This window comes from Chenopodium quinoa, unplaced genomic scaffold (assembly GCF_001683475.1).
Source record: "Chenopodium quinoa cultivar QQ74 unplaced genomic scaffold, ASM168347v1, whole genome shotgun sequence".
Taxonomy (NCBI): Eukaryota; Viridiplantae; Streptophyta; class Magnoliopsida; order Caryophyllales; family Amaranthaceae; genus Chenopodium; species Chenopodium quinoa.
The window spans coordinates 4,291,859-4,313,969 of NW_018743691.1; the positions used below are offsets into that span (position 1 = coordinate 4,291,859).

General features: G+C 36.5%; 1 protein-coding gene across 1 annotated transcript; it reads right to left on the bottom strand.

The window, feature by feature from the left end:
- Positions 1-14,175: 14,175 nt before the first annotated feature.
- Positions 14,176-15,654, bottom strand: LOC110683921 (F-box/FBD/LRR-repeat protein At5g22660-like). The gene has a single exon (XM_021860324.1). The coding sequence runs from the start codon at positions 15,652-15,654 to the stop codon at positions 14,176-14,178; it is 1,479 nt and encodes a 492-aa protein (XP_021716016.1).
- Positions 15,655-22,111: the final 6,457 nt, after the last annotated feature.

The following is a 22,111-nucleotide window of genomic DNA, read 5'->3' on the forward strand; positions in this document are numbered from 1 at the left end:
TGTATTTGACTATTATTAATTAATTGATTTCCATGGTTTTTTAAAAAAAAGTGCTACACATTGACTTCCCTAACTTCTTGTATTTTTTTATTTTTACCTATACCTTCTTGGGTATTAATTGCAATATTATGCAAGTATTGTTTATAAAGTTTAAGAAAATTTATAGGGTGGGACTTATAAGAGGATTTTTTTATAAAACAAAGTATGAGAGAAAAATAAGAATAATAATAATTAAAAAAGTAGTTTTAAGTGGAGTTGGTAAAAAAAATAATAAAATATTTATAAAAGTGGAATTAGTGGGAGAGAGAAATTATAAAATAACGGTGGGTCTTTTCCAATTATAAGGAATACAAGTATTGCAATTAATATGAAACGGATAAAAAAAGTGTTATGATTAATACGAAACAAAGAGCGTTTAAGACATGTGGGTAGGACACATAATAAGTACATGAAAAAAGATTAGTTTATGAAAGTGATTTTTTTAATCCCTCAAATGAGTCCCATAAAACTTGATTCCTAAACTTTGGGGATACAACATGTAAACAATGTCACTACTCCATGACCTCAATCTCATTGTATGAAAGTGAATGGGGACACAAATATAAGGAAGAAAAATGAAGGTATTTTTGCAAAAATATCAAGAGTATTGTATATATTTCAAAGGAGAGAAAAATAAATCCCTTTCGAACTTGATGTGGTAAGCCAAGTATTATACTTTAGTCAGCTATTTACAAACTCATAGTCAAAAGTAAAGTTTGTACAAAATTTCATAAGTCAAAATCTGTTAACTAATTTAGATTGGAGGAAGTACTCTAATTCTCATAATCTATGCACCTAATTTTTATTTATAATACTCTCTACGTTTTTAAATACTTGCTACATTTCTCTTAGACACGCATGTCGGTGCTAATATTTGATTACTAATATTTTTAATTACCAATAAGTATAAATTCTAACAATTGAAAACTAATAATCTATTCATTGAGATGATTCCAACAAGTACCCACAAGACTATATTTTTTTCTTATGTATAAATCACAAATATTAATCAAGGATAAATGAATAGTGCAAAAAATAGAAATGGAGCAAGTATTTAAAAAGGATGGAGTATGATTGAAGAGTTTTTTTTTTTTTTTTTATTAAAAAAAAAAGACATTCAACCATAGTACTCTTGATTTTCATGCACTCCTTTTTTTTTTTTTTTTTTTTTTTAATAAACCTCCAATCAACTTCTCCTTCCACTACTTTTATTATTTTTGTCTAATAACACACATACAATCTATTTTACTTAATATTAATAAATAGAGTTAAGACAACATTTAGGTACTCAATTCTTCATTTTTTCACCCTTTAGGTACTCAATTTTTTTTTCACCTTTTAGGTATTCAAACTAATTCTCAGGCTAATTAACCCACCACTGACCATACATAATAAAAAAAAATTAAAAAAAAAACCATTTATTAATTTGACTGTTGCAAAAGTAAAAAACTAGTCGTTATTAGGCTATTAAAAGCGTTTTAAAGAAACCAAAAAAAATGGCATGAATACACCAGCCAAACTAAGAGCAAAACAGTAACTTCAACTAGTTCTCTTAAGCTAAAATCATCATCATCTACAAATTTTCCAAAATAATAATAATAAAAAAAAATCTTAACCCACATAGACCTTGAAATTAATGGTACGGTAGCAATGTTTATTCTCCCAGAAGTATATATACTCACCTTGAGCATCATGATAATCATCCGAAATACCAGATTTGAGTAAGCTGGCAAATCATACAACGAAGGGAGGCTTAATTGAGCTTTAGTAATAGGTGTTAGGATTAGTGTGGAGATGCATCAATATATGGAAGCATTAGGAAGAATTAAAGAGGAAGTTTTTTGAAGGAAGTTCGACCGAACATAGTTCAAGCAACTCTGAGGTTCGGTCGAACCTTGGGGCAGAGAGTTGAGGAAAAATTGCAAATTTGGAGGAGTGACCGAACCAAAGGGGGTTCGACCGAACCACCTCAAGTTCGGTCGAACAGAGGGTAGGTTCGGCCGAACCCCCTGCTGTTCTGTTTCGACGGCTCGATTTCAGCCCGTGCTTCTTGTTTAATTGTTAGCCCTTGGATTGTCGTTTATTACCTAGACTATATATATTCTTTGTTTTGCTTCTTCCACTAGTATTCACAATCTTTAAACACTAATAGAGGGTTTATGAGAGGTTTTGTGAGGAGCATTGGAATTATATACAATTCATGTTTGTAATCTTGATTCATTCATCATCAATACTACTCCATAGTGCAAGGTGGGTTTTTTCTCCCGGTTCTCGGGTTTTCCCACGGTAACTTTGTCTCCCTTTTATTTGCTTTAATTTTTTCATGGTTGTTCTTAGTTGTTGTGCTTGCATGTTCTTCATTGTTGTGGGTTGATTGCAATTAGTTTAAGCCCTTAATCCTTTCAATTGGTATCAGAGCCAAGGTTGAATCTTTGGTGTTTTAGTGATTTTGGGTTGAGTTAAACTTGAATTTGTGATTGAGTTACAAAGTTTGGGTCTTTAGGTATTCAAAGATTGAATCTTGGGTGTCAAGTTGCATTCTTTGTTGTTGAAAACCTATTGTGAACTTTGTGTGTTTGATTTGCAATGGAGGAAGGCAAGTTAAAAATTGAGAAGTTTGATGGGAAGGACTTTGGGTTTTGGAAGATGCAAATGGAGGACTATTTTATCAAAAGAACCTATTTTTGCCTCTTTCTAGCAAACCATCGGGCATGAAGGAAGAAGAGTGGAAAATATTGGATAGACAAGCTCTTGGAGTGGTTAGGTTGACATTGGCAAAGAGTGTTGCTTACAATGTCAAAGATGTGACAACGACGGTCGGTGTGATCAAAGCATTGACAAATATGTATGAGAAACCATCGGCTATGAACAAGGTGTTCTTGATGCGTCGTTTGTTTGAAATTGAGATGAATGATGGTGGTTCCGCCCCGGAACACATAAATGAATTCAATTCGATAATTTCTCAACTAGCTTCGGTTGAGATCAAATTTGATGATGAGGTGAAGGCCTTGATTTTGTTGTCATCGTTGCCTAGGAGTTGGGATATCGTTGTAGCCGCCATTAGCAACTCCTCCAGGAATACGAAGTTGAAATGTGATGGTGTGAGGGACTTAATCTTGAGTGAGAGCTTGAAAAGGAAGAACTCGGGTGAGTCATCGAGTGGTGCATATTCTAGTGAAGGTAGGGGACGTGGAAGACAACAAAGAGGTGCTCAAAAGGGAAGATCGAAGTCTAGAGGGAGGAGTAAGTCGAAAGGAAAGGTGAACATTGTGTGTTGGGGTTGTGGTGTGAAGGGACATACTAAGAGGGATTGTCCTAATCCTAAGAAGAAGGGTGGTTCAAACCACAAGAACCACGATGATGCTAGTTCATCGGTTAGCTTGGCATCAAGTGATGAACTTGGTGATGCATTGATCTTGAGCGTTGATAGTCCCATTGAGTCTTGGATCCTTGATTCGGGAGCTTCATTTCATTCTTCTCCATGTAAGGAGATTTTCCAAAACTTCAAGAGTGGTAAGTTTGGAAAGGTGTACCTTGCGGATGATGAACCGTTGGATATTGTGGGGAAGGGAGATGTTATGATCAAGACTTCAAGTGGAAGCTCATGGAAGCTTGAAGATGTTAGGTACATACCTAAGCTAAGGAAAAATTTGATTTCGGTGGGTCAACTAGACTCAAGCGGTTTTAGAACCATGTTTGGTGAAGGTACTTGGAAGGTGTCAAAGGGAGCTATGGTGGTGGCTCGGGGCACGAAGACCGGCACATTGTACACTACCTTAGGGTTTAAAAGCATGATTGCTACAACCGCAAATGATGAGACTAAGCTTTGGCATACTTGGCTTGGTCACATGAGTGAGAAAGGGATGAAATTGCTAGCTTCAAAGGGTAATTTGTCGGGGTTGAAATCAATCGACATGCAATTTTGTGAGACATGTGTTTTTGGGAAGCAAAAGAAGGTGTCTTTCACAAAAACCAAACGATCCTTGAAGAAGGAGAAGCTAGAACTTGTGCACACGGATGTTTGGAGTCCATACCCCATCAAGTCCCTTGGTGGTTCTCACTATTTTGTCACTTTCATTGATGATTCAACCCGGAAAGTATGGGTATATTTCATGAAGCACAAGTCGGAAGTGAATGAGAAGTTCAAGACTTGGAAGGCGGAGGTTGAAAATGTTTCGGGCAAGAAGATTAAGGCAATCAAGTCCGACAATGGAGGAGAGTATGAGTTGGAAGCTTACAAAAACATTTGTAAGGAGCATGGCATTGTTTTGGAGAGGATCATTCCCGGTAAACCTCGCCAAAACGGGGTAGCAGAGCGGATGAATAGGACTTTACTTGAGAGGGCAAGGTGTATGAGGTTGTTTGCGGGCCTCCCAAAGTGTTTTTGGGCGGATGCCGTTAGTACCGCGGTTTACTTGATAAACCGTGGACCTTCGGTGCCCTTGGATTTCAAGATACCGGAGGAGAAGTAGAATGGTAAGGAGGTGTCCTACACTCACTTGAAGACCTTTGGTTGTGTGGCCTATTTGCAATCCGAGAAAAGAGATAAGCTAGACCCAAAGGCCATCAAATGTTACTTCATCGAGTATGGATGTGAGAAATACGGTTATAGATTGTGGGATCCTAAGAATCGAAAGATTGTTAGGCATTGTGACATCACTTTTGATGAGAGTTCCTTGTATAAGGACAACTTTGGTGGAAAATCCGTGGAAAGAGAATCAATTGGAGATGAGTGGAAATATGTTGAGCTAGATGGTGAAGTTAAAAGTGGCAAGGAGGTTGAACAAGTAGAAGTTGAGGTGCCAATTCAACAAGCATCTCCTCAACATGGTGCTCATGTCCCGGTGGATTCGGATTCTAGTGATTCGGATGATGATGATCATTTCGAGACGGATGAACGAGTAGTTATGGGTGAGCCCGTTGTGGTTCAAGGAGAGATTTCTACACCACCTACGGTAAGAAGATCATCAAGACCAATCAAGCCACCAAATCGATATTCTCCATCCTTGCATTATTTGTTGTTGACGGATTCCGGTGAACCGGAATGTTATCAAGAGGCAATGGGCATGGGTGACTCGTTGAAGTGAGAGAAAGCAATGGAAGATGAGATGTCTTCATTGGAGAAAAACAACACTTGGGTGTTGGTTGAATTGCCTAAGGGCAAGAGAGCACTTTTGTGCAAGTGGATATTTCGAAAGAAAGAAGAACCGGATGGTACAATTCGGCACAAGGCAAGACTTGTGGTGAAAGGTTTTTCACAAAAGGAGGGCATTGATTATCATGAGATCTTTGCTCCGGTTGTGAAGTTGACCACTATAAGAATCTTGTTGGCTATAGTGGTTTCGAAGAACTTATTTCTTGAGCAAATGGATGTAAAAACCGCGTTTTTACATGGTGATTTGGAGGAGGAAATCTACATGAAGCAACCGGAAGGGTTTCAAGTTCCGGGTCAAGAGAACTTGGTGTGCAAACTCAAACGGAGTCTATATGGGTTGAAACAAGCTCCGAGACAATGGTACAAGAAGTTTGACAATTTCATGCTAGGCAATGGTTTCGTGAGAGCGGAAGGTGATCATTGTTGCTACTTTCAAAGGTATGACAATGGCTATATCTATTTACTTTTGTATGTTGATGATATGTTGATTGCGGGAACTAGTATGCAAATTGTCAATGACTTGAAAAAGAAGTTGTCTAGAAGATTTGAGATGAAATACTTGGCATGAGAATTTCTAGAGATAGCTCAACGGGTGTGTTGAAGTTATCTCAAGAGGAGTATGTCAAGAAGGTACTAAAAAGATTTAACATGATGGATGCTAAGCCTCGAAGCTCACCTCTTTCAAGTGAGCTCAAGTTGACTAAGGAGGATTGCCCAAAGACAAGGGAAGAGAAGGACAAAATGGCCATTGTTCCTTATGCTTCGGCCGTTGGTAGCATGATGTATGCTATGATTTGCACGAGGCCCGATATTGCTCATGCAGTGGGAGTTGTTAGTAGGTTCATGTCAAATCCGGGTGAGAGACATTGAGAAGCCGTGAAGTGGCTATTGAGGTATTTGTTGGGTACTTCAAGTATGGCTCTTTGCTTTGGAAGAAATGAAGTTGTCTTGGAAGGTTTTGTTGATGCCGATTTTGGTGGATGTTATGATTCAAGCAAAAGCACTTCGGGGTATGTGTACACTATTGGTGGTACGGCCATTAGTTGGATGAGCAAGCTCCAAAAGTGTGTCTCTATGTCTACGACGGAAGCCGAGTATGTGGCTATGTCGGAAGCGGGAAAAGAGATGGAATGGTTGAAGGGTTTTCTTGAAGAAATGGGCATGAAACAAGATGTTTGTGCGTTGTATAGTGATAGCCAAAGTGTGGTTCAATTGGCTAAGAATCCTATGTTTCATTATCGCACTAAACACATCAAGAGACGCTATCACTACACTAGGAGTTTGGTGAAGGATGGCACGATGTGTTTGAGGAAGATTGTCGGTTCAAAGAATCCGGCGGATATGCTCACTAAGGTGGTTTCTAGTGACAAATTGAGGTTGTGTAGGACCTCAATTGGACTCCATCATTAACTTGATGGAGTGTTGCGCTATGGTGAAAAATTGTTTTGATGAATGTGTTGAGTGCTCTTGAGGAAGGAGTGTATATATGGATGTCTATGGTGTATGCATTATTGATCCTATCTCCAAGTGGGAGATTGTTAGGATTAGTGTGGAGATGCATCAATATATGGAGGCATAAGGAAGAATTAAAGAGGAAGTTTTTTGAAGGAAGTTCGACCGAACATAGTTCAAGCAACTCTGAGGTTCGGTCGAACCTTGGGGCAGAGAGTTGAGGAAAAATTGCAAATTTGGAGGAGTGACCGAACCAAAGGGGGTTCGACCGAACCACCTCAAGTTCGGCCGAACAGAGGGTAGGTTCGGCCGAACCCCCTGCTGTTCTGTTTCGACGACTCGATTTCAGCCCGTGCTTCTTGTTTAATTGTTAGCCCTTGGATTGTCGTTTATTACCTAGACTATATATATTCTTTGTTTTGCTTCTTCCACTAGTATTCACAATCTTTAAACACTGATAGAGGGTTTATGAGAGGTTTTGTGAGGAGCATTGGAATTATATACAATTCATGCTTGTAATCTTGATTCATTCATCATCAATACTACTCCATAGTGCAAGGTGGGTTTTTTCTCCCGGTTCTCGGGTTTTCCCACGGTAACTTTGTCTCCCTTTTATTTGCTTTAATTTCTTCATGGTTGTTCTTAGTTGTTGTGCTTGCATGTTCTTCATTGTTGTGGGTTGATTGCAATTAGTTTGAGCCTTAATCCTTTCAATAGGATTAAACAACTTAACATTCTTGTTTAAGTGACGACCCACAAAATCTTTTCCCAGTTATCTCCAGAATCACCATGTCTTAGAACTTGTTTTTGCTGATGCTGAAAACTTTCCTACAATTCGATTTGTCATCGTTGCTTGGCTCCAGCTCCAGCTACGACTCTGGCTCTGCGAGCAGCAACCAAGGCGGAGTTGGTTTATTTGCACGACTCCAATCGGGTATAACCGTGGAGTAGGAAACATGATTTCATGAATGAATACAGCGGAAAAACGAATAACTTCCTCCACGGAATCCAATTTCAAAGCAATTCCAGCAAAAATATCAGAGTGCAACAAGGACCAATCACTTCAAATCATTTCATAACAAAGAATACATAAATTACATCCACCCCGTGCGAGAAATTCCAAATCAACCTCCAACAATTATATTTAAAAAACACATGGAACATACATTTATTGAAAAGATAAACAGGTAACAAACCTTTATTAATCGAATTCTTATTATATATCCTTGTATATTTGTCGATTTGAGCCTGCCAAAAGGAGTCTATTCTTTTTTGAGTTATTGGAAAAAAAAATCTCATTGAGTTACTGGAAAACAGCAATTACACCAATTGAGTAATTAATCTCAAAATCAAAGACCAAATTTGGCCCCACATACCTTAACCAAAGGTACTAAATTCTTAACCCTACGTACTCAATTCTTTGGGAAAAAAAAAACACGTTTTCCGTGAGACTAACTTTATAATAGTTATCACATAGAAGAGTTATTTTATATATATATATATATATATATATATATATATATATATATATAGATATATATATATATATATATACTAGATTAAACCCCGTGCAATGCACAGCTGTAAATAATTCTAATGACAATAAATTTTACCAAAAATAATGGATATAAATATTATAAATAGACTTCCCTACCTTATAAAAAGTGGAAGAATACTCTTATGAATAGTACATGGACATTTATATCCTTAAAAATGTATTTTACATATTTACCTATAGCACTCCAAAACCACAATCCTTTAGTTTTGTGCACTCTTTTAGTATATATATATATATATATATATATATATATATATATATATATATATATATATATATATATATATATATATATATAGTCCACCTATTCATATCTTTCATAGCTTTCACTTTTCCATACCAACACACCCAAAATACAAAAGTACTAAATATATATATATTTACATATATATCCCATGCATTAGCACAAATACACTCTAATTAGTTAAAAAGAAAATTAATACATCTAAAATAAACTTTCACATTTAGAAAATGATGCATCTAATAAAAATGAGATGCATCCAAAAAAACAAGGAAAGTATACATCTCTTCTTCCACATTCATTATTTTTACATAAAATACTCACCCGCTATCATTTTTTTTTTCTATTTCGATAATTATTATTGCAACAAAAGGTCATTACTTATGAGACATAATAATTTTCTTTATTAAAAATAATTAACAAAGATAGTATATATATATTAAATCCTCAACAAACTCCACTTACACTGTTACATAATATTTTAACAAATTTAACAAATACATAAAATCAAAGTATTGCAATTATAAGAAAAAATATAGTAATGGTCTCCACAAAACCCTTACTCTCTTCTCTCTCCCAAATGTAAACCCCACTACTTATTATTACTTATAATAAATCAAACTTATCTTCTAAAAATTTCATAAACCCCACTACTTATTATTACTAGTAATCGTTTGATTGATACTTGAAAATAACGGCTACAATGCAATAAGCTAAGGGCTTCACCGAAATATTACGAGGACCCTAATACTTAATGAACTTTGTCTTGTACTGCTGTAATTTCAGAACATTCACCACATTTCACCACACTCGATAGTGAGACCATATGATGTAGCTTATATGTCTTTAATGCCCTTTGATTGTTCACCTTCCTATGAAAATATTTGGAACCATGTAATATGTGGCTTATTCATCTTTCGTTATTTCTTTGCAACATGCTCATAACACATGAATGCAACTCTCAATGTCGTCTTGCTGTATAGAAGTTGGTTCACGGATTATCCTAAATGAGTGTAGAGTTCAAAATTGAATGTTAACATAAAAACTGAGTGAAATGTATTGTACCTTCGACACTGCAAATTCACGGAATAGTCTCGAAATTTGTGTAAACAACGGGATTGCAAGTGTTGGGTCCGTAGTGTTTTGGGCCTAATAGGAAAGCTTACCTGTGAAATTGTAAACTCTGACTTGCTTTCATTAATCTCAAGAGGTGAATCATTATAATACAATCTTGTGCTTAGTTTCATAAACCTACGCAAACACATACTGCAAGCTACCGAAGATAAGTTATGAAAATAATATCCTAATAAATCTAGATATTCCCAAATCAAATAATATTTCCTAAATATATCTTACTATTGCCAAACCGTTAATAATAATAATTTTATGATAAGGTAGCTATTATGAATTTATGATAAGTTTTCTAATTTATTGTTGAAGATAATATTTGAATTCTATCTTTGTTAATAATGAATAATCCAACTCTTAGCCTATACGAGAGAATTAGATACGAGATGTTCAAGCCATCAATTACCAGAGAACGCGAGCTGAAAAGTTATCTTAATGATCCTTTATCAGAGCGGAAAGGTTATCGTTTTCAAGCAAGCAGATATCCGGGTTGGTTATCGGGCACAGAAATAGTAGGGGAAGCATTGGATAAGTCCATTATATGGTATATGTTTAAATATCCATTCAATGTTATGGAATTATACTCGGAAGAAAAAAAAAAAGATACCGCCTCCAGCGTCTATCTAAGACGAAATGTTTAAAATCGGCTCTGTTAGCCCCGAAAGTAGATGCGACTCAAACAGGCCTTTTATTTGGGTCAACGACCTTGTTAGAGGGCTTATTAAAGAACGTTGTCTATAAATTACGTGGTAACAACAGGTCTACTATGGATGATATTCTTATCGCCGGGTGCAGCGGCATGTCAGCTGCTAGGCTTTAGGCTCTATCAACCTGGCAACCCTGCCAATATTTGTCTCGCCGCATTGTTCGGTCTTTATTGTGTGGTTGCTGAGGTTTGTAAGGCGTCTAAATACAAATACGGTTCAATTTTATTAGATTCCTTACCTATATTTTTTTTTTTAGTTTTCAAAATTAATAGCTTATTTATATTTTAATGTATTATTATTTGAGAATATTCTCTACTTTTTTATGTGTTGTTATCAATTTTTTTAATACTTTTGTTACAAGCCCACGCACAACCCTAATTTATTATAATTATTGTTAGGAAAACTAAATAAGCCAATTTTTGTGTGGTTAATTTTAATAGGTCAAATGACCTAAAACCTACCAAACAGATCATTTTATAATAAAAAATAATCTATTGATTTTAATTAAATGTATAACTATAATTTTTTTGACGAAAACTATAATTAAACAATATATAATTACTGAAATAAAAAATTTTATTTTTAAAAAAAATCCTAAGCCGCCCCTTCACCACCCACACTGCCAGCCGGCCAGCCCCCCTTTGGCGGGAAGGGGGAGGGGTATGACGGGAATGGGGAGGGTTGATGAGCCCCTTGGAAGCTTGAACAGGGAGCTGCGGAATGTTGGTATCGGAACCAATGGATACTTGAAGCTCTAACAACTGCATTACTCAGAATTTAAGCAAGCAACTTGAGCTCATCATCATCCCTTTAAGTCCTAATATTTTAGTTGTCTTGAGTTTTCTTACCAAACAATCTGGCACAAAATTTAGTTCACACCATTTCATGTTCTCTAAATCATCTCTCATTTTGTGGTACTCGTCAAGTTGTGATAAGTTGGGAAAGCATTGCATAGAAAGTAGCAAATTTTTCCACCTAATCAAGATAGACTAAGTTATGAAAAACAGGCCGAATTTCATGGTTCACACGATTAAGGTAATCGTATACGTTGGGTTGACCCTGTACCCAAATGTCAAGCTTACTAACACTAGACATTCCTTGTACAAACTTGGACATCTGTTGTACATAATCTTCTTGTCCATACATCCAACCCGGACCCTCTCGAAAGTCCTCATCCGGGGTCAAAACAACAAGTGCATCAACTAACCCAGTTGGATTTTGTACAAAGTGATGGCATGAAATTCGATCCGTTACACACAGCTCCCTCAATATGGGTGCATCAATACATGTTTAAGTTCTCTGGGTTGGAATATGTGAGTGCATCACTACTCTCAACACTTTCAAATTATGACCAAATATGTATATAATCCATTTGACGAGGAAAACCCCAAGTAATGCGACTTTATTGAGCTTCCCCAAGAAGCTAAACTCGACAAGATGTGCGGAAAGAGAGGTTCAGCAGATCAGCGTAGTTTATGCATAGCAAACGTTGAACAACGCCTGCGCCTTTATCATTGGAACTATGTGACCGCTTTTACTAAAACACTCACTGTCTGGGATATGAAGGACTACACAAGGGGCTATAGCGGTACTTGGTATATAAAGCATTTTGTGGATCTTACAAGTATTAATTGGCTCTGTGCTGATGTGTCGATGTCTATCAAAGGCTTCGATCCCTGTAATGGAGACGTGCTATATGTTTTTTCTCGAGATCATCATCTACTGGCTGTGAACCAACCTGAGAAGCAAGACTGTGCAATTAGTCTCCGACTTCAAGTCCACTGTATCATCTTTGCTCCCGTGCTTCAGATTGTTTCATTATTGTCCACCTCAATGGCCAACCCCTATCACCAACATGATCGCTGCTACTACTACTACGGCACTGTGACTACACTTTCAACATTGTCTAGTTTTTAAAGATCGATTGAGACTCTAATTAAGGCTTGCCTACTTTTGGAACTTTTGAATTTCGTGTTCAATCTATATTCATATTCAAATGTTATTTGTTCTGTTGTGACTCTTGTGAGTATAATTGCTCACAGTTAAAAAGTCGTTTACTAGCCTCACTGATAAGAGATGTGCAAAAGAAGAAATTGTATTCTTAGCAATGTAATTTTAAAAGGAAGCTTATATTTTACACTTCATTCAAATGAATTGGAGTAAATTTAGGCACACTCCACTCACCTTTTAACCTGGAAAGCCATGCAAGCTCCATTGTCAACGCCTCATCAATCAATGATTCAATACACAGGCACACAGCATCTACATGAGAAGAGGTCTCTGCGGTCTACTTAGATTTCTATAGTATGATATAGGACTATTCCCCAGAATAACGAAAAAACAACTTTCAGAAAGCCTTAAGCTAAAACATATTTTTGTTAAAGAGAAGACCTTGAGCTAGACTGGCTTTAAGGTGCCTGAAAACAGGGATTGCAATCTGTTTATGACGGGTTTAGTAAGCGCCAAAAAAGGCTCCGTAGTGCAGTAAAGTATGCGTTTGTCGGGTAGCTAAGTGTACATATAAGCCCTAGGCCAGTAAACTGTTGAATCAGAATATTACTATCTGCTGTGCATGCAGTAATATTACTACAGCTTCTAGGGGCTTAAACTACGCAATCAAACTCAACGAGTAGATCTAGGACAAACTTCCTTTGCATCATTTTACCACCAAGAAGTTAACCTAAAAACAAGTTGACCAAGACTTTGATTTTAGATTGTCTATCAAGGAGCCACCAAGTCTTTTATTTCAACCAAATGATATCCAGTGACTAAGATGTCATCAACATAAATAGCTACAAAACTACCATGATGGCATGATTTCCTATTGCTTGTAGAATAAAGAATAGCCACTCTCGAGTACTGATAAAGATACTAGCACACAGAAGAAGAAACTGATATCTTAAGATTTTGAGAAGGATACATCTTTGTGAACTACACACAAAAACTTCAGATCAGCAACAGTCAGAAGCTACTCACTACCCTTTATCTCAATACATTATTTAGCTTAAAAAAACTTGAGAAGAATACATCTCAATCGCTTTACTTGATAATCTTTGTTGTGCCCCATCTATTCTATTCCTCTAATACTTTTGGCCAGCAAAGCCTAATCAATTTAATAATTAGACATGAACACAGGATAATTAGCCTATAAATATTTCAGACAACATGCCAGGAGGCAAAATGTCCACAGATACACTACTATACAAGCACCAAAGCAGCCTGTGACATTAACTCATTTAAATTAAGCTGTACATAGAAAAGTTTACTCCAAAATCCCAAAAGAATTTGGGGTTAGCATTCATCACAAGTTCACAACTTACATTCTCAATCACTAGTAAGAAACAAAATTACCATACCCCTGAAACAGCAAATAATTTCAACATCTTTAAACTTCAATTGACTACTCATCTAATATCACTTTGAAATCCATTTGCCTTTAGTCCATTTAAACTTCATAAAAAACGAATTCTATAGTGGATTCAACATCATCAATTGTCATGAGATATTTATATATCAAGGATCAGTACACACTGAGTTTTTTTTGCTTGCCCGTTCCAAGAGTGTTATCATGATAAGCTTATTTGAGTTATTTCCTGTACTAAAACGAAAAAGTGTGAAGCATAACATTATTTTAAGTTATGTATCATGAGTGCACCATAACATACCATATAGACTTATAGAGGCACACAAAATATATTGGTAAATAAAGTTAGGATTTAGAAATAACCAAATGACATACACATAGCAAGGTTTCATAAGCAATAAAAGTTATATCACTTCAAGAAGTGATTTTAATCATAAACAAAACTATGCTTACATCAAAAGGAATTTATTAGAAAGTTAATACCTGCCACCCATATGCTTGAAGAAACAAATATTGCAATCGGAATGGCAATCAAAAACCATAGATATCACACGAAAGGGATCCTTCTTTATAGGCATTACTTGAAGCCTTCATACGCATACCACTAAACATAATCTCACAAGTTGAAGAGCCCCTTGGAAGCTTGAACAGGGAGCTACAGAATGTACATTCATTCCACAGTTGAAATTCACTAAATTCTCTGTTGGTATCGGAACCAATGGATACGTGAAGCTCTTTCAAAACATCTGCATTACTCAGAATGTAAGCAAGCAACTTGAGCTCATCATCAATCCTCTTAAGTCCTAATATTTTAATTGTCTTGAGTTTCCCTGCCAAACAATCTGGCACAAAATCTAGTTCACACCATTTCATGTTCTCTAAAGGAAGATCATCTCCCATTTTGTGGTACACGTCAAGTTGTGATAAGTTGGGAAAGCATTGCATAGAAAGTAGCAAATTCTTCCACCCAATTAGACCAATGTCTTCTAAGCTCGTATCAAGATAGACTAAGTTACGAAAAACAGGCCGAAGTTCATGCTTCACACAATAAAGGTAATCATATACATTGGGTTTACCCTGTACCCAAATGTCAAGCTTACTAACACTAGACATTCCCTGTACAAACTTGGACATCTGTTGTACATAATCCTCTTGTCCATCCATCCAAACCGGACCCTCTCGAAAGTCCTCATCCGGGGTCAAAACAACAAATGCATCAACTAACCCAGTTGGATTTTGTACAAAGTGATAGCATGAAATTCGATCGGTTACACACAGCTCCCTCAATTTGGGTGCATCAATACATATTTTAGTTCTCTGGGTTGGAATATGTGAGTGCATCACTATTCTCAACATCTTCAAATTATGACCAAATATGTAAAATTGATTGGGGGTTTTCTGGGGTTGATTGAAATGCGACAAATTGAAACACAGAGTTAAATCTTCTAATAAAGTGCAAGACCTAATTAGAATCTCTAACCAAGGAGGAACATCAAATAGATAGCACAAACTTAATTTCTTCAAATTAGGAAGTTGAATTGCTGCAGTTTCAAGCAAATTAAACTTAAGGTTACCCAATAATTCCAAAATTACCAGAGATTGGAGTTTGAACACAAATGCGGGTATCACAAGGAAGCAATCTTCGTATACATGATGAGGGCCATTAACAATGATTTCCTCCACATTTCGGCAGCAAATTTCACGGAAGCATGATTCTGAAACTCCCTTTTTACAGAAATTGGAGAGCGAATCCAACTGAAGATAAAAAACACGGAGTTTTGGAGAGGTTATCTGTCGTAATATTTTGATAAGGATTGCGGAGAATTTCAGTGAGATTGTTTCGTCAAAAGAGGTGAATGCGAAGCGGGTGACGGTGGTCCAGAGGTGGTGGCAACGGTGGGATAAGACGGAGGTGGTGGCGGCGGATTTGATTGGAAGACGAGACAGAATTTCGGAGAGGATTGCGTCTGGAAGTGAGCTTAGCCGATCATTGTCTTCCATTGTTGTCATTTTTGCCGATTTTGCTCTAACAGTCTCGCTGCTCATACTTGCAAGGGTTACAGTCTTACGGAGTCACGGCCTCAGAGGAAGCAACTCTGGTCTTGAGGACGGGGGGAACACCGCCCTCAATTCTCAAATTAACGCCCACAAAGTAAAATTATTTTACGAATTTACCCTTATATATAAAAGGAAATTCATCATCACAGATTCACATTCATAATACGTAAGTACCACCCACCCTCACTCCTTATCTCTAAACCACCACCACCTCATCCTTTCACCACCAACCACGGCCTTCTTTTAACACAACCACTATTTTTCTCACGGAAATGCTGAGGAGGGATAAGGCCATCGTCAATGGTTTTTTTTTTTTATTTATTTATTTTCCGATATGGGCTGAAACGCCCTTTTTTCGAAAAACTATGGCAGCAACGTCTAGATATATCGAACAACCGTTGGACGTTCGAAATTTCTGGGCGTTTATTTCCTCCATTGTAATTCTTAAAAAATGGACGTTTTGAATCTGTTTTGATTTCATATTTGGGTAAAGTCAAGGAAATTGATTTCGTGCTTCCAATTCAAGTCAAAGCAATATATACTCCCTCCGTTTCATATTACTCACAACAATTTCCTAAAATGGTCGTTTCACATTACTCGCAACAAAGTGATTTCTTTATTTTTTTTGTATGATTTTACAAAATTACCCTTACTTATTTTCTTAAACACTCTAAGGGGGCGTTTGGTTCAAACAATGATATGAGTTTGGAATGGGGAATGAAACCTGGGTGGTATGGAGTTGGACTTGATTTCATGTGTTTGGTTTTTATCTAGAAATTATAGTTTTTCTTTAATTTTGAACCTAAAGATATGGGTATGAGCCATACCCACCTCCCCCCTTGGATTTCAAAAACCCATACCTTGAGGGTTTGAGGTATGGGTTTGAAAAATGAAAATTCTTAAAACAAACACAGGGTATGGGTTTTGGTCATTCTAAACCCATACCTTACACCTAATATGCTTGAACCAAACATATCCTAATTAAAAAATCTGATTTTATATTATTAACTTAAATTCTAACATTAATTAACTTAAGAATTTCCACCTGAATCAATCCTCTTCCCTTTCATCAATCATCCCAGCCACCTTCATCATTCAACCACCCTCATCATTCTTTATCTTCTTCAGTTCTTCCTCATCCCCATTATTTTTCTCTCTCTTCCTTCATCATCAAATTTTTTCATCTTCTTCCTTATCCCCATTAATTTTCTCTCTCCTCATCTAACCTCATTCTCAAGGTTTTCAAGATCTTAGGGTTTTGTGGGTTCGCGGGATCGGTGGGTGCGCTAGCTTGGTGGTCTCGCGGGATAGTTGGGTTCGCTGGCTAGTGGTGGTGGTGGCCGTGAATAGTTTCGTTGGGTTGATGGGTTCAAGGGTTCCTGGTTTTGTGGGTTCAAGAGTTCGTGGTTTTCTGGGTTCGATTGTGGGTTTGATTGGGGTTGTGGTCTGGGTTCGATTGCTGGTTATGGGTTTTGATTATTGAGGGTTCGTGGGTTTGGTTTTGGTTTTGGGGTTTTGATTGTGCTGGGTACGATGGAATGCTGTAGGGTACGGTGGTTTTAGGGTGGTACGGTGGGATGCTTCTGGGTACGATGGGGTGCTCCGGCTAGGTAATGTTGGGTTTGTGGGTGGTGTTGGGTGCGTCGGTGGTGATGGGTTTGTTTGTGGTGGTGGTGGCGGGTGGTTTAGGTGATGCTGGGTGGTGCTTGTGGTTGGTTTCGGTGATGTTGGGTGGTGGTGGTGGTGTGGTAGGTTTCGCTGCTGCTTGGTGGTGTCGGTGGTGGTGGGTTATTTGATTTAATTAAGATTGAATTTGTTTTTCCTTTTGTTTTTCGGGTTGGATTAGTAGTTAAGCATATATCCTTATGTTTCAATCATACTTTCAATCTTTTGCTTAGGAGTCCACAACATTGTCCTTTGTTGCGAGTAATCCGAAACGGAGGGAGTACATTTTATTAGAGGAATGTTAGGCAGATTGTCATCAGCTCACTAATTGCTATGTATAAGTAAACTAACCTTAAATATTGCTAATGATTTGCTAGGAATACGTTCACTGAATGCATACTAACTATACATACAATTTTTTTTTTATTTTTATTTTTTATTTTTATTTTATTTTTTTTGAGGGAACTAACTATACATACATATATACACTCAAAAAGTCAAAATGAATATACTTCGTATGTAAAATATGCTAACAGAATAAAGTTCTTGTGTTGTTATAATTCTGTTTGTTACTAATTACTCATTATTATAGCTCTTAATTTCTTATTCAGTTAGATTTGTTCCTATTATTATTATTGTTATCAAATTTTTTTGGACGGTGAAAGCGGTAAGTTGAGGTTAATTATACGAAGTATTTTTTATAACAAGGGTAAAAATGTAATTTTAAGTTATAATGTGGGCGTTAGTTGGAGATTCGAGGGCGAGGTTTAGCGTTCCACTTCGATTAAGGTTTTTGAAGTTATTTTAAGGTAAGTTTTAATAAGCATTATTAAACTATCATTTTAATCAATAGAAAGGATTACACATTATATTGTAAAAAATAATATTAAACTTTCAATAACCATTATTAAACTATCATTTTAATCAAGAATTTTGGTAAAAAAATATTAATCAACATCTTTTTACCAAGATTTTGAGAAGGATACATCTTTGATTAAACTTATGTCATTCCCAAAATATTAATGATACTTGAAAAATGCAAATATGACTAACATTTTGGGTGCCTAAAAATGACATAAGTGGCTATCAATGTGGGACGGAGGGAGTATAAAATTAGGGAACTATTATTGTACAAGATTTGTTTTTAAAAAAGAACGAATTTTATTCAGCAAAAAAAAAATAAAAAAATAAAGACATACCATAATATAATACGTGTCAATGTTAGTGTGTCTTTTAATATATAGTTATTTATGATTCAGGGAATAAAGATCCAAACTATTTTGTGTCCTACTCTGCACTGATTCCTACTTTAAAACATACCATAACGCTCCTGGGAATAAGAGAGATAAAAAGGGAGGATAAAGATAGGGGATTAATAGGTGGGACAAAAGATAAATAATTTTTATCTCATGTTTGGTAAGTATAGGAAACAAATTAGGGATAAGTATTGAATTTATAAAAATACCCTTGGTAACTTCTACCTTTTCTCCTTACCCTTTCAATTTCATTAAGGGTAATTTGGTCTTTTAAAACCAATTTATTATCCCTTCCCCTTATACCACCCCCTTAGTTATAAAAATGGAGGGATAAGTGGGTGTTTTAATCCCTATCCCTAACCCTCTTCTAATTTCTATCCCTCCAAACAAACACTAGATTTCTTCTATTCCTATTTTTTATCCTTGTCCCACCCTTTCTGCTAAACAAACACCCTCTAAATGTTAGTAAAAAAGAGGATAAAAGAGAATTACTCGATTGTGTTTATTGAGGTTAATCCTTTTTATCTATTTAATCCAGGCTACATATTTATTTCTAATTCTTTTTTTTTTCTTTATATAATTATCTATATGCATAAAGAAGTGGTCAAAAAAAAATCTATATGCATAAAGAGAACATAAATTAGTATTAAGTGAGATGGTACGAAGTGTGATTTTATATCCATGTAAATTGTTGGATTTTTTTTTTTTTTTCTGATTAATAATGACGTGAAGTTATTGTTGCAATGCTAGAGGCGACGCCGCAATGCTAGTACATATTTACGTGGTTTTATGTTGTGTTTAGAAATGTTTTTTTAATATAGAAGTATAGAATGAGCTCAAAATTACCTCAGTTTACATGTCATTTTTCAATGGAGAAAATTATTTAGTTAAAGAAGAGCTTCACAAATCACAACCAGCTAACTCAAATCAGTTTGTTACCTCACCACTTATACAGTTATAGTGCAAGTTCAACTAAATCCACATTGGTTGCAAAGGCATATGAGCTGCCTGCAACAGATTGACATTACAGGTCCAGAGGTCAATAAACCAAGCAATTCAAGTCTCTACTTGCTGATCTAGAACTACTTTGTGAATGAAGAGAGATTAAAAAAAAAACAGTAAGCTCGCTTATCCTGGTAGTTGCAGAGCAAAATTCCATGCGTTTTTCAGTTCTTCCTTCTTTATCTGTCCATAATCTCCTTAGAAAACAACCTAAAGCATAATTTTCTTGCAGTAGCTCCTTAAACCTGTGAAGCAAAGAATAAAGAAAGGAAGCTGGGTATCGCCTTTAGATGTTTTCATTTCCCTGTTTTTAATTTACATCCTTTTGAGACTTGAGTAAAAAAACGTTAATAGGCTTTAGTAACCCCCATGGCTCCACCCCTGGATTCATCAATCCTGTTCTATGAATTTTCTTCCTTACCACCTTATTCTTGGTCAGTCCTTAATCGCATCAACTCTCTTCTGTGAACTGAAAGATATAAATTTTAGGAAGAGGAACAGAGAAAACTGAAGCTAGAAGTGCTTCTACTTACCTTATATACAAACCGTAGGTTAAGAGACAGCTGACTAAATAACATAACCAACTGGCTTCTATGTATTACACCTAGAAAGCCCTGCAAGCTTCAATGTCACACTCCTCGATTCCTCATGACCTCATCGATTGATACTCATCATCTAATTAGAAATGGGCAGACGTGGTATGCAACCTAGACTTTCTACAATATGAACTCAGAAAGACCTTCTGCTGTTTATAAGAAGACCATGTGTGTAATTGGCTCTAGGATGCCTGAGAATGTATTGCAGCAGAGTGCAAAATATGAGTGACGTGCTGTACAGGACAGAAAATATTGTGCCTGGTGTTTGTCTATAAGCCTATGGCAAAATAGCTGAATAAAAAAAAAAAAAAAAAAAAAAAAAAAACTAATTATCTGCACTAAATATAACTCCAATTTCTAAGGTATCAACTCCATATTCTAAGGGATCAACCAAGCTAGATAAAACTTTACAATCGAACTCAAAATGCAATAAAAATAGAACAATTATAATGTCATGATTTTACATTCTAATTTCTTGTATAATTCTAAAATTATCATATCTTCAGGGACTTATTTGACTTCCACACAGAAGGGAGTAAGGGACTGATATATATTGAGTATAGTGACTTATAATATAGCTCACTACACCTCTTATAGTAGTCAATTTGACTAACAGAGTGATAACTTGTATTTTGGTATGGTTTTAGGGTGTCTTTGAACCTTGTTTACTTGATAAAATCAGTGTTTTGGTTCACTTTTGCTCTATTACTATGCAATTTTTGTGTACCCTATGCTTCACGGGTTGTTGGTGTTTTTTTGTTGAGTTGCTAGGCCTAAAGACGACCAAGTGAAGCCTATGGATGATGAATCAAGTTGGAAAGCAAGAAGATGATGAAAAGAAGCCAAAGCAAAGTAGCCAAGTGAAGAAGATGAAGAAACTGCAGTGGAGCGGCCTCTCCAAAAAGTGGCGCGGCCTCTCCAGGTCAGTGGAGAGGCCTCTCCACCCTTTTGCTGCAGCTACTGCCAAAGTTGGCAGTTTCAAGGATTTTGTGAGGAGAGGCCTCTCCAACTTTGTGTCGCGGCCTCTCCACCTCGTTGCCAAACTTCCTGCCTCACTTGGCAGTTTTGAAAGAAGAAGTGAGGAGAGGCCTCTCCAACATTATGTCGCGGCCTCTCCACCTGGAGCGGCCTCTCCACCTTTCTGGAGAGCCCTCTCCGCCCTGCTACGAAGCTTTCTGCCATTTTGTATCCAGTTTGGAGCGGCCTCTCCAAGACTTGGAGCGGCCTCTCCTCACCTTGGAGAGGCCGCGCCCGATGGGTTCCGCGAACATTCTATTGCGGAGTTTACTATGAAATTGGGGGTTATAAAAGCTTTAAGGGGCTCATTTGTGGGGATCTTCTTCTCTCTGAACTCCATTAGACTTATTATCTTAATTATTTCATAGTTTTCCTCTCCTTTAGTTTAGTTTCTCAAAAACTCAATCATTTGTAAGAATTATTGGAAGTTTGTTCCATCAATTTCAACAATTTTCCCAACTTTGAAGTTTATTAAGTAATCTCTTTCCTCTATCTCTTGCTCTTAATTTTCAATTTTAATTGTTTTGAGTTGATAATTTCTCCCTTAATCCTGTTTATTTATTCTTGCATGTTTAATCCATCCTTGTTTCATCTCTTTCCTAGCTTATTTGAATTCATGAAAACCCTAGATTTAATTGTTAGAGTAATTTCCACCATGTTTAGTGAGTAGTCTCTTAGTTAGGGGTTGGGTGAAGACCCAACCAAGCTATGGCTAATTGACTTGGAATTATTCATGTGCTACCTTGGATTGATAGTTGTTTGTGCTTGAATTGATAATTGCATGTGTATTTTGTTGGCCACAATATGCCCATGTGTTCATCCCTCTTCTCACATCGAAAGATGGGGTTTTGGAGTGAGTCTTTTCTTGTGTAA